General features: G+C 43.8%; 1 protein-coding gene across 6 annotated transcripts in view; it reads right to left on the minus strand.

Moving 5' to 3' along the window:
• LOC117417012 (FERM, ARHGEF and pleckstrin domain-containing protein 2-like) overlaps nucleotides 1-15,049 on the minus strand; it is a 97,736-nt gene that overhangs the window by 23,268 nt on the left and 59,419 nt on the right. For all 6 annotated transcript variants that reach the window (XR_009330697.1, XR_004546670.2, XM_059034617.1 and 3 more), the window contains exons 14-20: nucleotides 11,591-11,775; nucleotides 9,326-9,415; nucleotides 8,445-8,578; nucleotides 8,282-8,363; nucleotides 7,236-7,473; nucleotides 7,033-7,163; nucleotides 5,583-5,651 (exon numbers count right to left, since the gene is read on the minus strand). Coding sequence is in view for 4 of the 6 variants with exons in the window: in XM_059034617.1 (XP_058890600.1) it covers nucleotides 5,583-5,651; nucleotides 7,033-7,163; nucleotides 7,236-7,473; nucleotides 8,282-8,363; nucleotides 8,445-8,578; nucleotides 9,326-9,415; nucleotides 11,591-11,775 (929 nt within the window). In the remaining 2 variants the exon portion in view is untranslated. The remainder of the gene's footprint in view (nucleotides 1-5,582; nucleotides 5,652-7,032; nucleotides 7,164-7,235; nucleotides 7,474-8,281; nucleotides 8,364-8,444; nucleotides 8,579-9,325; nucleotides 9,416-11,590; nucleotides 11,776-15,049) is intronic.

Genomic DNA, 15,049 nt, shown 5'->3' on the forward strand with positions numbered 1-15,049 from the left:
CTTCGTGGCCGACAGCTCCCCTCCGTGGGGCTCTGGCCACAGTGTAGCGACCCCAGGCGAAGCAGGATCCCCGGCGACCCCAGGCGAAGCAGAGTGCCCGGCGACCCCAGGCGAAGCAGGATCCTCGACGACCCCAGGCGACGGCAGCAGCAGCGGACCCTCGGGAGGCGACGGCAGCAGCAGCGGACCCTCGGGAGGCGACGGCAGCAGCAGCGGACCCTCGGGAGGCGACGGCAGCAGCAGCGGACCCTCGGGAGGCGACGGCAGCAGCAGCGGACCCTCGGGAGGCGACGGCAGCAGCAGCGGACCCTCGGGAGGCGACGGCAGCAGCAGCGGACCCTCGGGAGGCGACGGCAGCAGCAGCGGACCCTCGGGAGGCAACGGCAGCAGCAGCGGATCCTCGGGAGGCGAACTCGGGAGGGGAGCCCCTGGCCATGGAGGCGGCAGCGGGAGCTCCACTTTTCCCTCGTACCCTGTACGGAGCAAAAGGCAGCCCCAGGCGATGCGGAGCAACAGGCAGCCCCGGGCGATGGCGAGCTGGCATCCCTGGGCGGTGCGAGGCTGGCATCCCCGGGCGATGGCGAGCTGGCATCCCCGGGCGATGGCGAGCTGGCATCCCCGGGCGATGGCGAGCTGGCATCCCCGGGCGATGGACGACAGGGCGGCAGCGGGCCCTCAGGAGGCAGCTCCTGCTCCTCTCCCTCAGGTGGTGGTGGTGGTGGAGGCAGAGGCAGAGGCAGAGGCAGCTCCTGCTGCTCTGCTCCTGGCGAAGGCGGCAGGGGCTCCTCCCCTTCTGGCTGCGGAGGCGACAGGGGCTCCTTCCCTTCTGGCTGCGGAGGCGACAGGGGCTCCTTCCCTTCTGGCTGCGGAGGCGGCAGGGGCTCCTTCCCTTCTGGCTGCGGAGGCGGCAGGGGCTCCTTCCCTTCTGGCTGCGGAGGCGGCAGGGGCTCCTCCCCTTCTGGCTGCGGAGGCGGCAGGGGCTCCTCCCCTTCTGGCTGCAGAGGCGGCAGGGGCTCCTCCCCTTCTGGCTGCAGAGGCGGCAGGGGCTCCTCCCCTTCTGGCTGCAGAGGCGGCAGGGGCTCCTCCCCTTCTGGCTGCAGCGGTGAAACCAGCAGGCATGCTCCCTCTGCTGGTGGCGGCGATGGAGGCGGCACCAGCAGGCATGCTCCCTCTGCTGGTGGTGGTGGGAGCGACAAGTCGTCCTCCCATGGAGGTGGAGGCGGAACCAACACGAACTCACCCTCTGCTGGCGGAGGTCGGAACGACACACAGTCCTCCCAGGTGGGTGGAGGTGGAACCAGCAGGAACTCTCCCTGGGCGATGCGGAGCTGGCATCCCTGGGCGGTGCGAGGCTGGCATCCCCGGGCGATGGCGAGCTGGCATCCCCGGGCGATGGCGAGCTGGCATCCCCGGGCGATGGCGAGCTGGCATCCCCGGGCGATGGCGAGCTGGCATCCCCGGGCGATGGATGACAGGGCGGCAGCTGTCCCTCAGGAGGCAGCTCCTGCTCCTCTCCCTCAGGTGGTGGTGGTGGTGGAGGCAGAGGTAGCTCCTGCTGCTCTGCTCCTGGCGAAGGCGGCAGGGGCTCCTCCCCTTCTGGCTGCGGAGGCGGCAGGGGCTCCTCCCCTTCTGGCTGCGGAGGCGGCAGGGGCTCCTCCCCTTCTGGCTGCGGAGGCGGCAGGGGCTCCTCCCCTTCTGGCTGCGGAGGCGGCAGGGGCTCCTCCCCTTCTGGCTGCGGAGGCGGCAGGGGCTCCTCCCCTTCTGGCTGCGGAGGCGGCAGGGGCTCCTCCCCTTCTGGCTGCGGAGGCGGCAGGGGCTCCTCCCCTTCTGGCTGCAGAGGCGGCAGGGGCTCCTCCCCTTCTGGCTGCAGAGGCGGCAGGGGCTCCTCCCCTTCTGGCTGCAGAGGCGGCAGGGGCTCCTCCCCTTCTGGCTGCAGAGGCGGCAGGGGCTCCTCCCCTTCTGGCTGCAGAGGCGGCAGGGGCTCCTCCCCTTCTGGCTGCAGCGGTGAAACCAGCAGGCATGCTCCCTCTGCTGGTGGCGGCGATGGAGGCGGCACCAGCAGGCATGCTCCCTCTGCTGGTGGTGGTGGGAGCGACAAGTCGTCCTCCCATGGAGGTGGAGGCGGAACCAACACGAACTCACCCTCTGCTGGCGGAGATCGGAATGACACACAGTCCTCCCAGGGTGGTGGAGGTGGAACCAGAAGGAACTCTCACTCTACTGGTGGAGGTGGGAGCAACACACAGTCCTCCCAGGGCGGTGGAGGTGGAACCAGCAGGAACTCTCCCTCTGCTGGCGGAGGCGGGAACGACACACAGTTCTCCCAGGGTGGTGGAGGTGGAACCAGCAGGAACTCTCCCTCTGCTGGCAGAGACGTGGGCTGTAGACATTCGGCCTCCCCCCTTTTGGGCTGTGGACGCACCGGCTCCTCCCTCTAGGGCTGTGGACGCTCGGCCTCCTCCCTTTTGGGCTGTGGATGCACCGACTCCTCCCTCTTGGGCTGTGGACGTTCGGCCTCCCCCTTCTTGGGCAGTGGATGCACCGGCTCCTCCCTCTTGGGCTGTGGACGCTCGGCCTCCTCCCTTTTGGGCTGTGGACGCACCGACTCCTCCGTCTTGGGCTGTGGACGCTCAGTCTCCTCCCTCTTGGGCTGTGGACGCACCGACTCCTTCCCCTTGTCTCCTCTCCTGCAACTGTAATCCCAGTCTTCGGGGAGGGGGCAATTAACTGGGAAATGCCCCCGCTCCCCACAGATGCAGCAACAGTAGGTCTGGCTTATGTTGTGGAGGAGGGCTTCCCAGCTGATCTCCTCCTGTGCCTGCTGTTCCTGCAGCTGCTGTGTCTGCAGCTCCTCCTTCTTCCAATCCTCCGTTTTCCTCCCATCCTTCTTCCTCCTCACTCTTTTCGCCACGCAAAACGAAAAAAACGAAAAAACTGCAGTACCCCCCTTCTGCCTGAGTCCAGGAGGCACTGGTGATCCCACGCTGGACACCACGTATGACAGGCTGGACGAATGGTCTGACGTCAGGCAGAAGCAGGAAGGAAAGTACTGACACCAGGCAAGTACTGCAGTTTAAGGTGGCGTTTGCCGTTTTAATTAAATACAAAAATAAAATAAATATTTAAAACAGAAAACACTGCTCACAGAGCAAAAATAAATATGTAAACAAAAACAAATCTCTAACACAAAATAAATAAAACACAGGTCAGGCTGGGCAGATTGCCTTCACTGTTCCTATGTTATTTTTAAGTTCAGTTTTTCTCTTTCTCTCTCTCCTCGCTCTCTATGCTCCTCTCGTACACCCACCCGGAACATGGAGAGCTGCAGGCTTTTTATACCGTGGCCGGGGGGTTTAACTAGCTGGCAATTCTCTCATTACCCCTCGGCCACAGTCTGCACAGGTAGCATTACTATACTATGCGTGACTGCCAGCTAATTCAATAATCGCCAGCTGACAGTCACGCATTTCCACGAGGTGTTTTTTAAAACAAAAAACACGGCTACGTCGTAAATACATTTTTAAATAAATACAACAAAACAACCGGCGCTTCGCCGTCATATAAATACAACTAAAACATAACGACAACAATAATAATAATAATAATAATAATAATAATAATAATAATAATAATAATAAATACAAAATAACACAGGGGTGGAGGGGGACCCCGTTCTAAAAATAAATAAACAAAACAATGTACAGGGCACCTCGCCCTGTTACACCTCCTCAAAACCCAATGCTAAAAATGAACACACAATAGGTAGATAATTAGTTTTGCTCAAATTCTTACACACAAAAAAAACAAAACAAAAAAAAACACACACAGAGAAAGTAGCTATGACATGGTTCAAGTAGCAACTCTGTGTTATGAAACGAGTAGGAGAGGTAACATAATAGTGAACGAAACACAATCTTGAGAAGTGCATCGATTTCTGTTTTATTTATTTTTGTATAATACATTCCTCACTACCTTATGTAGTTCTGTTTTTTAACTAGTAAAACGCGTGCTTTCACGAAAGTGCTTAGAATGTGTATGCTTAAAAACAGCATGCCTTTCCCCCCCGTCCCCCTGAATATAGTGTCCAGTAGTGCACCATAACAAAACTAAATCCTTTGCAACTGTAAACTTCCAGAACTGTAAAACTATATAAAGTCTCTCAAATGTAAACATCTAACATTATGTACATCCAGCTGTTCATCATTGTGATGCAGTGCACTCTCCATTGCCTAACGAAGCTTCTATTTCGAGGTTATTTATTTATTTTTTTTCCCCCAAAGCCGTGTTGTTTGTACAGGTTTTGTAACCGCGGTTAGCAACAGTTGCGCAGACACTGCAGACGAACAACTCATTTGACAACTATCGTTACCAAACTCCAGCCATGGGTAAATCTTCAACCAGTTTGCTTGAAAATCTATCTTTTTTTTGTTTAACTTTCCCTTCACTGACATTGCTTATTTGTGCTGTTGTATCACTAAGGCTGTATCTAAGCCTCTTATCTAATCTATGTATTTGTCAGTGGTGTGTGACCGAGTTTAATAAAAAAAATACCTTGAATATTTTAATTTTTTTTGCCAAATTACCCTTTGTATTTTTTCATTATAAAAAAGTTTGTTGTTTTTAAATTAGATTTTTTATACCATTTTATTTTTACAATGGAAAAGTGGCCTATATTTTATTTTTGTAAGAATTAGTGTTAAATCACTCAGAAAACATTGATTGTGTTTGAATTAATTTCAACTTAAGAGGCGCTCTATTTTTGGTTATTTTATGAATGAGTATGAAATTGCCTTGGTGCCCTTGGGTTGAATTTATGTTTTGCCTTTTTGCCCCCTAGAACTGCCTTGGTGCCCCTGAATTTTCACGCCCAATGAAGGCAACATTGCCTTGCCCTTCATGACCTTAACTTCATGCCCTGGATGTGCAAGGCAAACTTACGGTTCATGTAGTCAATCAGCAATCTAACCTTCCTGCAGTATGTGCTTACGGTTACACCCATTCCAGGTTTTACTATGAGCTTGATTAGCCACAGTGTATTGATAACAAGCTCAGGTGTGTTAATAAATAAACTTGTCGTAAAACCAGGAACTGATCAAACTGCTATGCAATGCGAGGCTTATTTCCATCCCTGGTTACATAAACAAGATACAGAAATGGCAGTTCCAGTAATTCAGTAAGAAACATTGCAAAGAAAGCTTGTACTTTTTGTACCGCACCGCCACACATTATCAATTGTATTGAAAATGTAGTGGAGTTACAGCAACACAAAACACTATAAAACGTGACGACTCACTTAACAAAAGTGAATTAAATTTCTTTAAAATTCAGAAGCAGTTTCCATGATAGAGATTAATTTTTGAAATGAGAAGGTATATCACTGCAATAAAACTAGTCATAGTGTATGTACGTTTTGTAACAAAACATCTATTTAAAACAGTTACATTAAATGCATAGCTGCAGTTACCATGCTACAGCTTTTAATTGGTTACACAATTAGCTGTTAGTAATTAGGAGCATTCCTGGTTCCAATAGTCCCGCAGTCTACAGGGGACAGGTGTACATTTTGGGAGGGATGTACTCACCAGGAAGAACATTCTCTGCTGCAGCCCCTTTTTTGTCAGTTTGAAAAGACAGCCCTCCCGGATAAACTCCTGGGGAAAAGAAATACATGAAAAAAAACTGTGAGGTATAAAAACAAGAAAATAAAACACACTTTTTTGAAGGTTCAACCTAAAAAAAGTAGTCAGTTATGTTGGAAAACATGAAAGTTGAAAATAAAGGTTTAAAAACAAGTAAAAAGGTTTGGTAGATACTCATAAAACTGGCCCTGAATAAAGGCTGATATTAGCTGGTCTCAGCAAAAACTGAACCCAGCTGCGGGAGAAAGCAGCAAAACTAGGTTACCCAAGTTCAAGAACACGGAGATAAAGCTCGGGGGGGGGGGGGGGTGTGCTAATAGGGTGCTGTCCCTCTTGATTGGATAATTAAGAAGCAGCAGCAGGGATGTGCTTCGCATGAATATGTAATGACTTAATTTAATATGCTTGTGTGAATTCATGTATCTTTACAATACTTAGGCTTGTGCTTGAGATGAGTTTTCCCTGCATAATGTAATAAAAACGATAACCGTATGAAAGAACTTCAAATTTCTTTATTTTATCATCTACTTGCGTTACTTTTCAACACCACTTTTTAACTAATTTCTCCAAACATGGATCCCAATGATTCAGCATCAACGGCATGATTGCCAGTGATTCATAGCCCATTCAAGAGGGGATCCTATCCTCTGCCTAAGTCTGTCGCCACTAAAATTTCAAAATGTGTCTTGTTTAAAATATTGGCGCATTTCCTTTTAGGATTTTACAATTTCAATCAAGTCCCCAGTTCTAGGCTTCATATAGCCACTTAAATTAGCATCTGTGCAGACCTATTAAAAGGGAACCAGTACACAACAATTTGAAATGATAATATGGTACATGGAATATTGTACTACACATTAACTTAATGTTTGAATTAAAAAAGGGACCTTAAATGGCCTACTGAGTTAACTAAAACCATGTTTTTAAAGATTTTGCCATTGCAATTGTCAGTTTTAAGTAGCCACTTACTATCCCCCCCCCCCCCCCAAAAAAAAATGTTTAAGTTGAAATATGGTACCAGTAATGAAGCCTACAGTAGCTATCATATTAAATTTTGAAGACAACTTTGCCTATTTAGTCAAACAAATGCAGATTTGAGTTTAACATCACCATATCTGTTTTTTAAAGGTCATATTTAGAGTGCAGTATAAGTTATTTGCATTTGCATTGCACATTGTATTCAAAATGTTGCCCTTAGTCTAGTTTGCTGGCACTATTCCCAGTCCTGTCTTGCTAGTCTGCATTATTCTCCATAGAAGTTTCTGCCACAATCTGCATGAAGTATTACTCCATTAAGAAAGTACAGTAATGTGTCTGCGTCTGTCCCCCACCCTGGAAAATGCAGGAGCACTCCTTCACTGAAAGGGCTTCCAGAAGCTCAGCCCGTACCCACCCTGCCAGAGGCGGTGAGGCTCTCGATCCCAATCAGGTCTCTCTGTAGCTCTGTGAGCTTCTGGAAATTCTCCAGCCGGATCAGACTGCTCTGCAGCTGGGCAGCCATCTCTGCCACTTCCTTCAGGGCATCTAGAAGAAGAGGGAAGTGTTGGGACAGGGCTCTAACTGGCTCAGAATGGCTGCAGCTTTTTGTAAACTCACCTTTGCAGTCGCTGTAGTCCTGGTGGTCGGGAGTGTAGTGCTTGCACAGTCTCTCCAGGATGAGCTTGTAGTGCATGAGTCTCTGGATGGGCTTCAGCAGGAAGGTGTTGAGGGGCAGGTAGCAGACCTTCTGCAGCTCAAACTCTTTGTACACAGTCTCCAGCTTCTTCAGTCGCTTGGTGGCCTTCTCCAGCTCAGTCAGCACCTCATCGTGCTTCTGCAGATAGCTGGTGAACTCCTGTGAGGGCATGCACACAACAGCTTGGCACACAATCACATGTTCAATGTACTGTGAAGTCAGTCTCTCAGTAACAACATATTGCACTACTATACTTACAGTTAAAAAGGAGAATTTCAACCTTTTTCTACCAAAGCATTTGTGGATTTCTGTAATTTACTTGTTTTAAGAAAAACAACAATAATGTGAACGGAAATTGTAAAAAGTTGCCAGTTATATGTACAGTAAATAGTGTCAGTGTCATTAGCTGCTTTATTCTTTAAAATGTATTAACTAGTCCCCATGGAAATCCACGTTGATTTCCTAAAATCTGCAACAAGAAGAGCATTGTCTGCAAAATTCTGCGGCAATGTCTTTAATGAAAAACAGTTAATGAGTATAAATAAATAATAAAAACTAAGTCACAGTTAAATTCTTTTTTTTTTTTTTTTATTAAAATCACTTTACTAAAATCTAAAAAAAAACACAGAACAAACATGTTTGCCATATTTTATGTAGTAGCAGAAGTCGAAAAGGATCCGCACACCGTGATCAGGAGAGTGGAGACAAAGTAACCACTACATAACACCGTGTAACAAATTTTTTTTTTTTTTTTGTTCCTGGGTAGTAAGTGTTATTTCCTAATTGCTTATGCCTCAAAAGTATAGAAAATGGCTATTATTCCCCAAAAAATTTGCTTTTGTGACCAGGACAGTGATATTTTGAAATTTACCTATTTCCAATGAGAAAACGGGCGAATTTGTTAAACAATTTGTCAGAACACTTTGCCTTGATTACACCTGTTAAACCGGTTCTGAGACAGCCTTACCTTGAGAGAGCAGATGTTCCTCAGCATCACATCACCAATCCTCTGGTAATCCCCCTTCACATGAGCATTGGAGCGTCCCTCCCTGGAAAAATAAAAAACACTGGCTAGTGAAACGCCCGATTGTTCAGGAAGAGTGCGTTACAACTTAAGATCACGGACTCACCAGAGTGCCAGCCTCTGGTCAACCTCTTTCAAGAATCCACGATGACACTCATAAATGGGGTCAATGTTGGAGAACAGCAAGATCATCAGGCCTTCAGGCATGGCGTTTTCCCTTATCACTGCACTGCGGAACCACTGCAGAGCAAAAGCAATGCTGTTACACATCAGCTACAGCCTGAAAGCGTTAATCTTTTTGATGCTATTAAGAAAGGGTTGAATGACACAGACACACAATATGTATACGAGTTAATTATTCCAGCATGGAACCATGCTTACAAAGAAACACTTGTAAGCGTTCCTCTTCTCCAAGAAGAAATAAATAGGTAACCACATGGCTTTGACTTTACTTCACGGATCAAAGTTACTCTTTGTTCCGCAGAAGTGCCCTAAGCTTATATTTGCACGCAACAGTTGAATAAATATCCTGTGGACTTTTAGCTTTGTTAGAAGATTACATAAATATATATTTATTTAATTACAAACACTGTAAAGCCTTTTATATCCACTGCCTCATTTTTCATGAAACCCAAATTAGATGGTACAGGACAAACAGGTTTACATCTTTTAGAAACCATTTAAGTTATTATTATTTATTTCTTAGCAGATTTATACAGTTGGGTTTTTACCGGAGCAATCTCAGTAAAGTACCTTGCTCAAGGGTACAGCAGCAGTGTCCCCCACCTGGGATCCAACCCACGACCCTCCGGTCAAGAGTCCAGAGCCATTTTGACAGTTATATAACACTCTCCACAAATTCAAGGCAAAATATGGCATATAAATATGCAAAAAAAAAAAAAATTCACATGAGCATTTATATTGTAAACCTCCCTCAAAGTATAAAAGGCATGCAACCTGTTAAGGAAAGAGCGGAGAGATGCTCACCACTGTGATAACCTCCAAATCCTTCAGGTAAGTTCTCTCCGTTGTCAGAATCTCTTTGGCAATGAAATAGGCTTTGTCTGCTGGATACCTCTGAGAAGTCAAAAAACAAAGTAACTTTGTCATATACAACAGCTGGTTTCCTTTCTCTTCAAATTGAGTTTTAGGGGATTTTTCTTTCTTCACTCTCTAGTCCTCCATGCTTGGAAAGATGTGGTAGGTCTGAAATCCCTTCCCCAAATAAAGTAATGCCATGGCATCTTTCCAAGATCAGTATAGTTTTTAGACCACTAATGACTTACCCCACTATACTGTACCCTATGCTGTACAGTATGTATTCAGTGTGATTATTTGTTATATATATATATATATATATATATATATATATATATATATATATATATATATATATACACACACACACACACATATATATATGTATATGTGTGGTTTTTTTAATATATATACACACACAAAGTGCGTATAGAAAGTCTACACCCCCTTTCAAAATGTTCACCTTTTGTTGCCTTATAGCCTGGAATTAAAATGCATTAAAATCGTTTTTTTTCATTTATCTACACATCCTACCCCACAACTTCCAAGTGAAAAAAATATTCTAGAAATTTGTAGAAAATTAATATTATTATTATTTGTTTATTTAGCAGACGCCTTTATCCAAGGCGACTTACAGAGACTAGGGTGTGTGAACTATGCATCAGCTGCAGAGTCACTTACAATTATGTCTCACCCGAAAGACGGAGGACAAGGAGGTTAAGTGACTTGCTCAGGGTCACACAATGAGTCAGTGGCTGAGGTGGGATTTGAACCGGGGACCTCCTGGTTACAAGCCCTTTTCTTTAACCACTGGACCACACAGCCTTCAGTTTTTCAATAAAAACTGAAATAGCTTGGTTGGATAAGTGTCCACCCCCCTTCTAATAGCAATCTTAAATTAGCTCAGGTGTAACCAATCGCCTTCAGAATCACACACCAAGTTAAGTGGCCTCCATCTGTGTTAAATTGTAGCGATTCACATGATTTCAGGATAAATTCAGCAGTTCCTGTAGGTTCCCTCTGCTGGGTAGTGCATTTCAAAGCAAAGACTCAACCATGAGCACCAAGGCGCTTTCAAAAGAACTCTGGTGCTTTCAAAAGAACACACACTTCCTTTTCCCTACTGCCCTCAAGATCCTCCTTTTTCACCTTCCAACATAGCCAGGCAGCAGTAAACTGATTGCAATTCATATTCTGGCTCCAGTTCCCTCCACCAAGATGAAATGGACACTGAAACACAACCAATTATTTTGTAATTCAGAACTATTCTATATTATACTATTCTAGCATTGTATCTATGGATACAACCTATCCTTCACCCTTTCAACAGGGGAAACATGCTTGAATGTCTCAGATATCACATTTATAATAGGTGTACAGTGTTAGTTTTACAGGAAATAATCCCCCCTCCCTAAAAGTGCACTATCTTGTATACAGTAGCTAGCTGTTGGGTTTCAGCTTCACTAGAATGATGTTTCTAAAGATGCAGCAAAGAACCAGCTCCATAAACTGCAAGTAAAACATAAGCCACAGTGCAGTAACAATCACACGAGAGCAAGAAACATGGGCTCTTCAGGTTACCATGATCTGTTGGATCTTGGCGAAACAAATGGCAGCAACAATTTAGTTTTTTACCCAATTCATTAGTAGGTGCAAATTCTCTTAAATTCAGCATCTGCCCAACGTATTGCTTTAAAATTAAAACACTGCCACTGTCTGAGATATTCTGTTACTTGCACCTATAACATACATACATACATACATACATACATACATACATACATACATACATACATACATACATACATACATACATACATACATACATACATACATACATACATACATACATACATACATACATACATACATACATACATACATACATACATACATACATACATACATACATACATACATACATAGAAAAGTCTGCCCTGTGGATCAAGCAGGAAGCTGGCAGGCACATTGGCCTAGTTAGAGCTGAAGGATTGGGAAGGGGGTCGAGGATGGTATACAGTACAAGCACTGTAGCTTATTTGTTGGAGCTAAAGTTTTGAGTCTGTGTAGCCTAGTGGATAGGGAACAGTAGTCAAGCCAGGGGTTTACTGGGAGGTAGGATAGTATAGTAAATGGAGCAGGGTATGATGTTTTAGATGCAGAGGTTCTGCAGGGCTCAGTTAGGTGAGCAGAGGGCTGGGGTGCACACTGTACCTTCTTCCTGCCCTCCTCCTCCTCCTCATCCAGCCTGGCAGTGCCCATCTCGCTCAGGATGGGGCTCTGCAGGGGTGAGGGTGCCTGGCCCGGCAGGCTGAGCGTTGACATCTGGAATGAGGGAGACAGGGTCAAATGGCTCTTCAGGGCAAAGGGAGAGAGCGGAGGGTTGTCCATCGATATCCCTGCCAGGATAAAAAACAAAGAGCTCTCAGCACTTACTGAGACATGTGGCCTCTGGAACATTTGCACTTGTGAACCTATTACCTAATCAAAAATAATTCCAAAGATAATAAATTCATTAAAATGGGCATAAAATGTAGTTCATTGGTAGACAATGTATTTTGGAATTAAGTTTGACTTCAAAAATCTTGAATGAATGCTTGATCGTTCTGTACCCTCATTCCACAGTTCTCTCTACAATTACAGCTAATCTTCAGAGGTATGGATTCCAATAGCTGCTCCATGAGAACTCAACTTACCTGTTCATCATATATGGGTCTATGGGCATAAAGCCTTAGATAGCAAATCAAATAGTACTGACTTGTTTGTTTTAAGCATCCACTTTCAACACCAGCACACAGAGCTCTGGTAGCACGGCATCAATTGTAAGGCAGAGGTTTGTAAATTTCAAAAGGGTGTGGGAAATGACACATCAATGCTAATTGTATTAATATTTTGTACATTTGTTTTTCTGCCCTGACTGTGCTGTGATATATCTACCACTATAACTTAAATCCTGCTCATTTTAAACCTACAGGATATGGCAGATCAAATCACTGTATTTACTATATTCACACCACCATCTGCAGGGTATTGTCACCATATTCACCTGATTGTACTTGTGTACCCACAATTTGTATCCAGTGTGACTGCAGGTGTCTGAACTTGAAAATTAAGGTCACTAAACATAAGATCAGCTAATGAGTGTTTTATTCTTTTTAACCAAGTTTTGAACAAGGCAGCAATGTAGTAAGCCAGTTCCATTTGATTATTAGTGCAGTGAGCCATGAGCTCCAATTCTGTTCTTCAAATCGATCAAAACATTGTCACAGTGAATTGTTGCTCTGGTATCTTGACATACACCTCGTCCACAGGGTAAAATAGATTACCGGATGCACCAAAATGGATATGATGAGCTTGTATGGTTGGGCTTCCCGCTACAAAGAGTATCATGGACAAAGGCCTGACCAAATCATTATTCAATCACCAGCAGTTTAGACAGTTGGCAACACTGTCAAGGCAAAGGGCTTCCTGTGACCTTACATATTCTAAATCCTGGCAGCGGTCGTAAACAGAGGTGTGTGACTGCTTTTTATTCTTAAAAACATTTCTTTACCTTTACCTGTTAGCCAACAGCTCAGGCTGTTGTATATTCTCCATTGAGAGCACATGATTCAACATGAAGCCACTTTGCAATAATAATAATAAATAATAATAATAAGGTTTACAAATAAAGCGATATGTACCTATACAACTCAACATTGACCTTAATACATGTATGTTAGCAAATTATGATTTTTAGCATGCATAATTAAGTGAACTCAGCACTTCTTAAAAGAAAAAAAAGGGGGTTATATAGATTGAGGGAAAATGACACTGATAAATAGGAAAAAACAGACACAAATTAAAACCACATAATTACCAAGACGATAATGTTAATGAGGAGGAGGATCATAACAAGAATCAAAATCAGCCCTGTTTCATCAAAGCAAAATGCTTTCTCTTCCTTCTAGTAACATTAGTGACATCATCTAAAAGAACTGGGCTGAATTTTGGAATAAGGATTGCAACAGATGTTACGAATGTGGAAATTATTGTTTCTAAACAAATTTAGACACCATGATCGCATGCAAATCAGCATATCTTGAAACAAAATATAGTGAATAAAAGAGGACTGTCCTTATAATACATACCTTTTTATTCCTCTTGAAAAATTCTGCACTGTTTCCAAAGATGTTTAAATGTGTTATATTAAAAAATAGAAATCACGGGTATGATCGTCAACCCTTTAAACTCTTGTGATGTGTGTTCTGTGAATTAAGTTTGTTTGGGAGAAAACACAAAAAACTCTTCTCCACTCAATGCCGTGGCTTAAGGGCGTCTGCTAAGAAATAAATAATAATAATAATAATAATAATAATAATATACACAGTGTAGTAACCATTTAAGACATGCTCCTGATACCACCTTAAACAACATATCTGCCTGAGTCAACAGACATTTCTACCATTTCTACAAAATATAATAAGATGCGATACCTACAATGGGGGAATATTTTTGTAAAATGATTTGGCTTTGTTTATAAACTTCTATTTCTGATTTTATATACAAGCTTATTGAACTGTAGGCTGTAACTCTGAGCAATACATTTCCAATCCCAACATTTTTTTGTGTACTGTAGTTGCAGAACCTAAGATCAGAAAACTTAGAAGACCAAATACAGGATCTATTTCTTTCTTTGAAAAGATTTCCAATTCAGACAAACGTGGGAGCAAAGATATCAACTGTTTAAATATCAATGGAATCGTCATTGAAAGCACACATTAATAGTGTCATTTCACTACCGGAGTGCAGCCTTAACAGACAAGGAGTTGCTTTCCTTCCCCTAAATAAAAAGAAAACCCAGAAGTAAAACAGAAAAGAAAACACGGAGCTCCAGAGGTTGCTCTGTGACCCGGAACTAATTTGTGGTACTTGTTTATCAGGAATGTGCCTTTTGCACAACCCAGCACTTTAATATACCCTGCAGCAGAAAACTAAAGCAGACAGAGCAAAGGTAGAAAAACACTCACAGCAGTTACTGTAAAGAAAAAAGTACTGTCATGCACTGGCTACATTCCAAAACAAACATGGAGTCTCAGCTGGAAGGGGTCTGTGAAATTTGGCACCAGCACACACACACACATCCAATAAAAGCTATAAAAAAATGGAGGGGGTAATGAATTAAAGTCATACTGTAGATCTAGATATAGTACAACTACATTTACTTTAAAACATTCATTTACAGAAGGGAAAATGTTTTTCAGGGGAAATAGCAAGAATGTTTAGATTTCCAATATATCCTTATGAAGCAAAACATTAACTAAATCCAGAGACTCACAGGAGCAGTGTGCTCAAAGCACAAAAGGAAACTGCAGATATGCAGGCTTCAGAAAGGAGGGAGAGCTATTCATACAAACGCAAAAAAAATACTTCATGCCTTTGGACCACTTTTTAGTTAGGGGAGGGGAAATGTGCTTAGATTTACATTTACATATATATATATATATATATATATATATATATATATATATATATATATATATATATATATATATATAATCTTTTGGATACCCCATTGGGGACTTGCACTTTTCTAACCAGTGACCACAAGTTAAATGGTTAATGTCATTAAGGTAATAAATTCCTAAACGTCATTAGCATGAAAAAAAATGCTGACAAGGTTACTAAACTTTA

This window comes from Acipenser ruthenus, chromosome 12, assembly GCF_902713425.1.
Source record: "Acipenser ruthenus chromosome 12, fAciRut3.2 maternal haplotype, whole genome shotgun sequence".
In the NCBI taxonomy this organism is placed as follows: Eukaryota; Metazoa; Chordata; class Actinopteri; order Acipenseriformes; family Acipenseridae; genus Acipenser; species Acipenser ruthenus.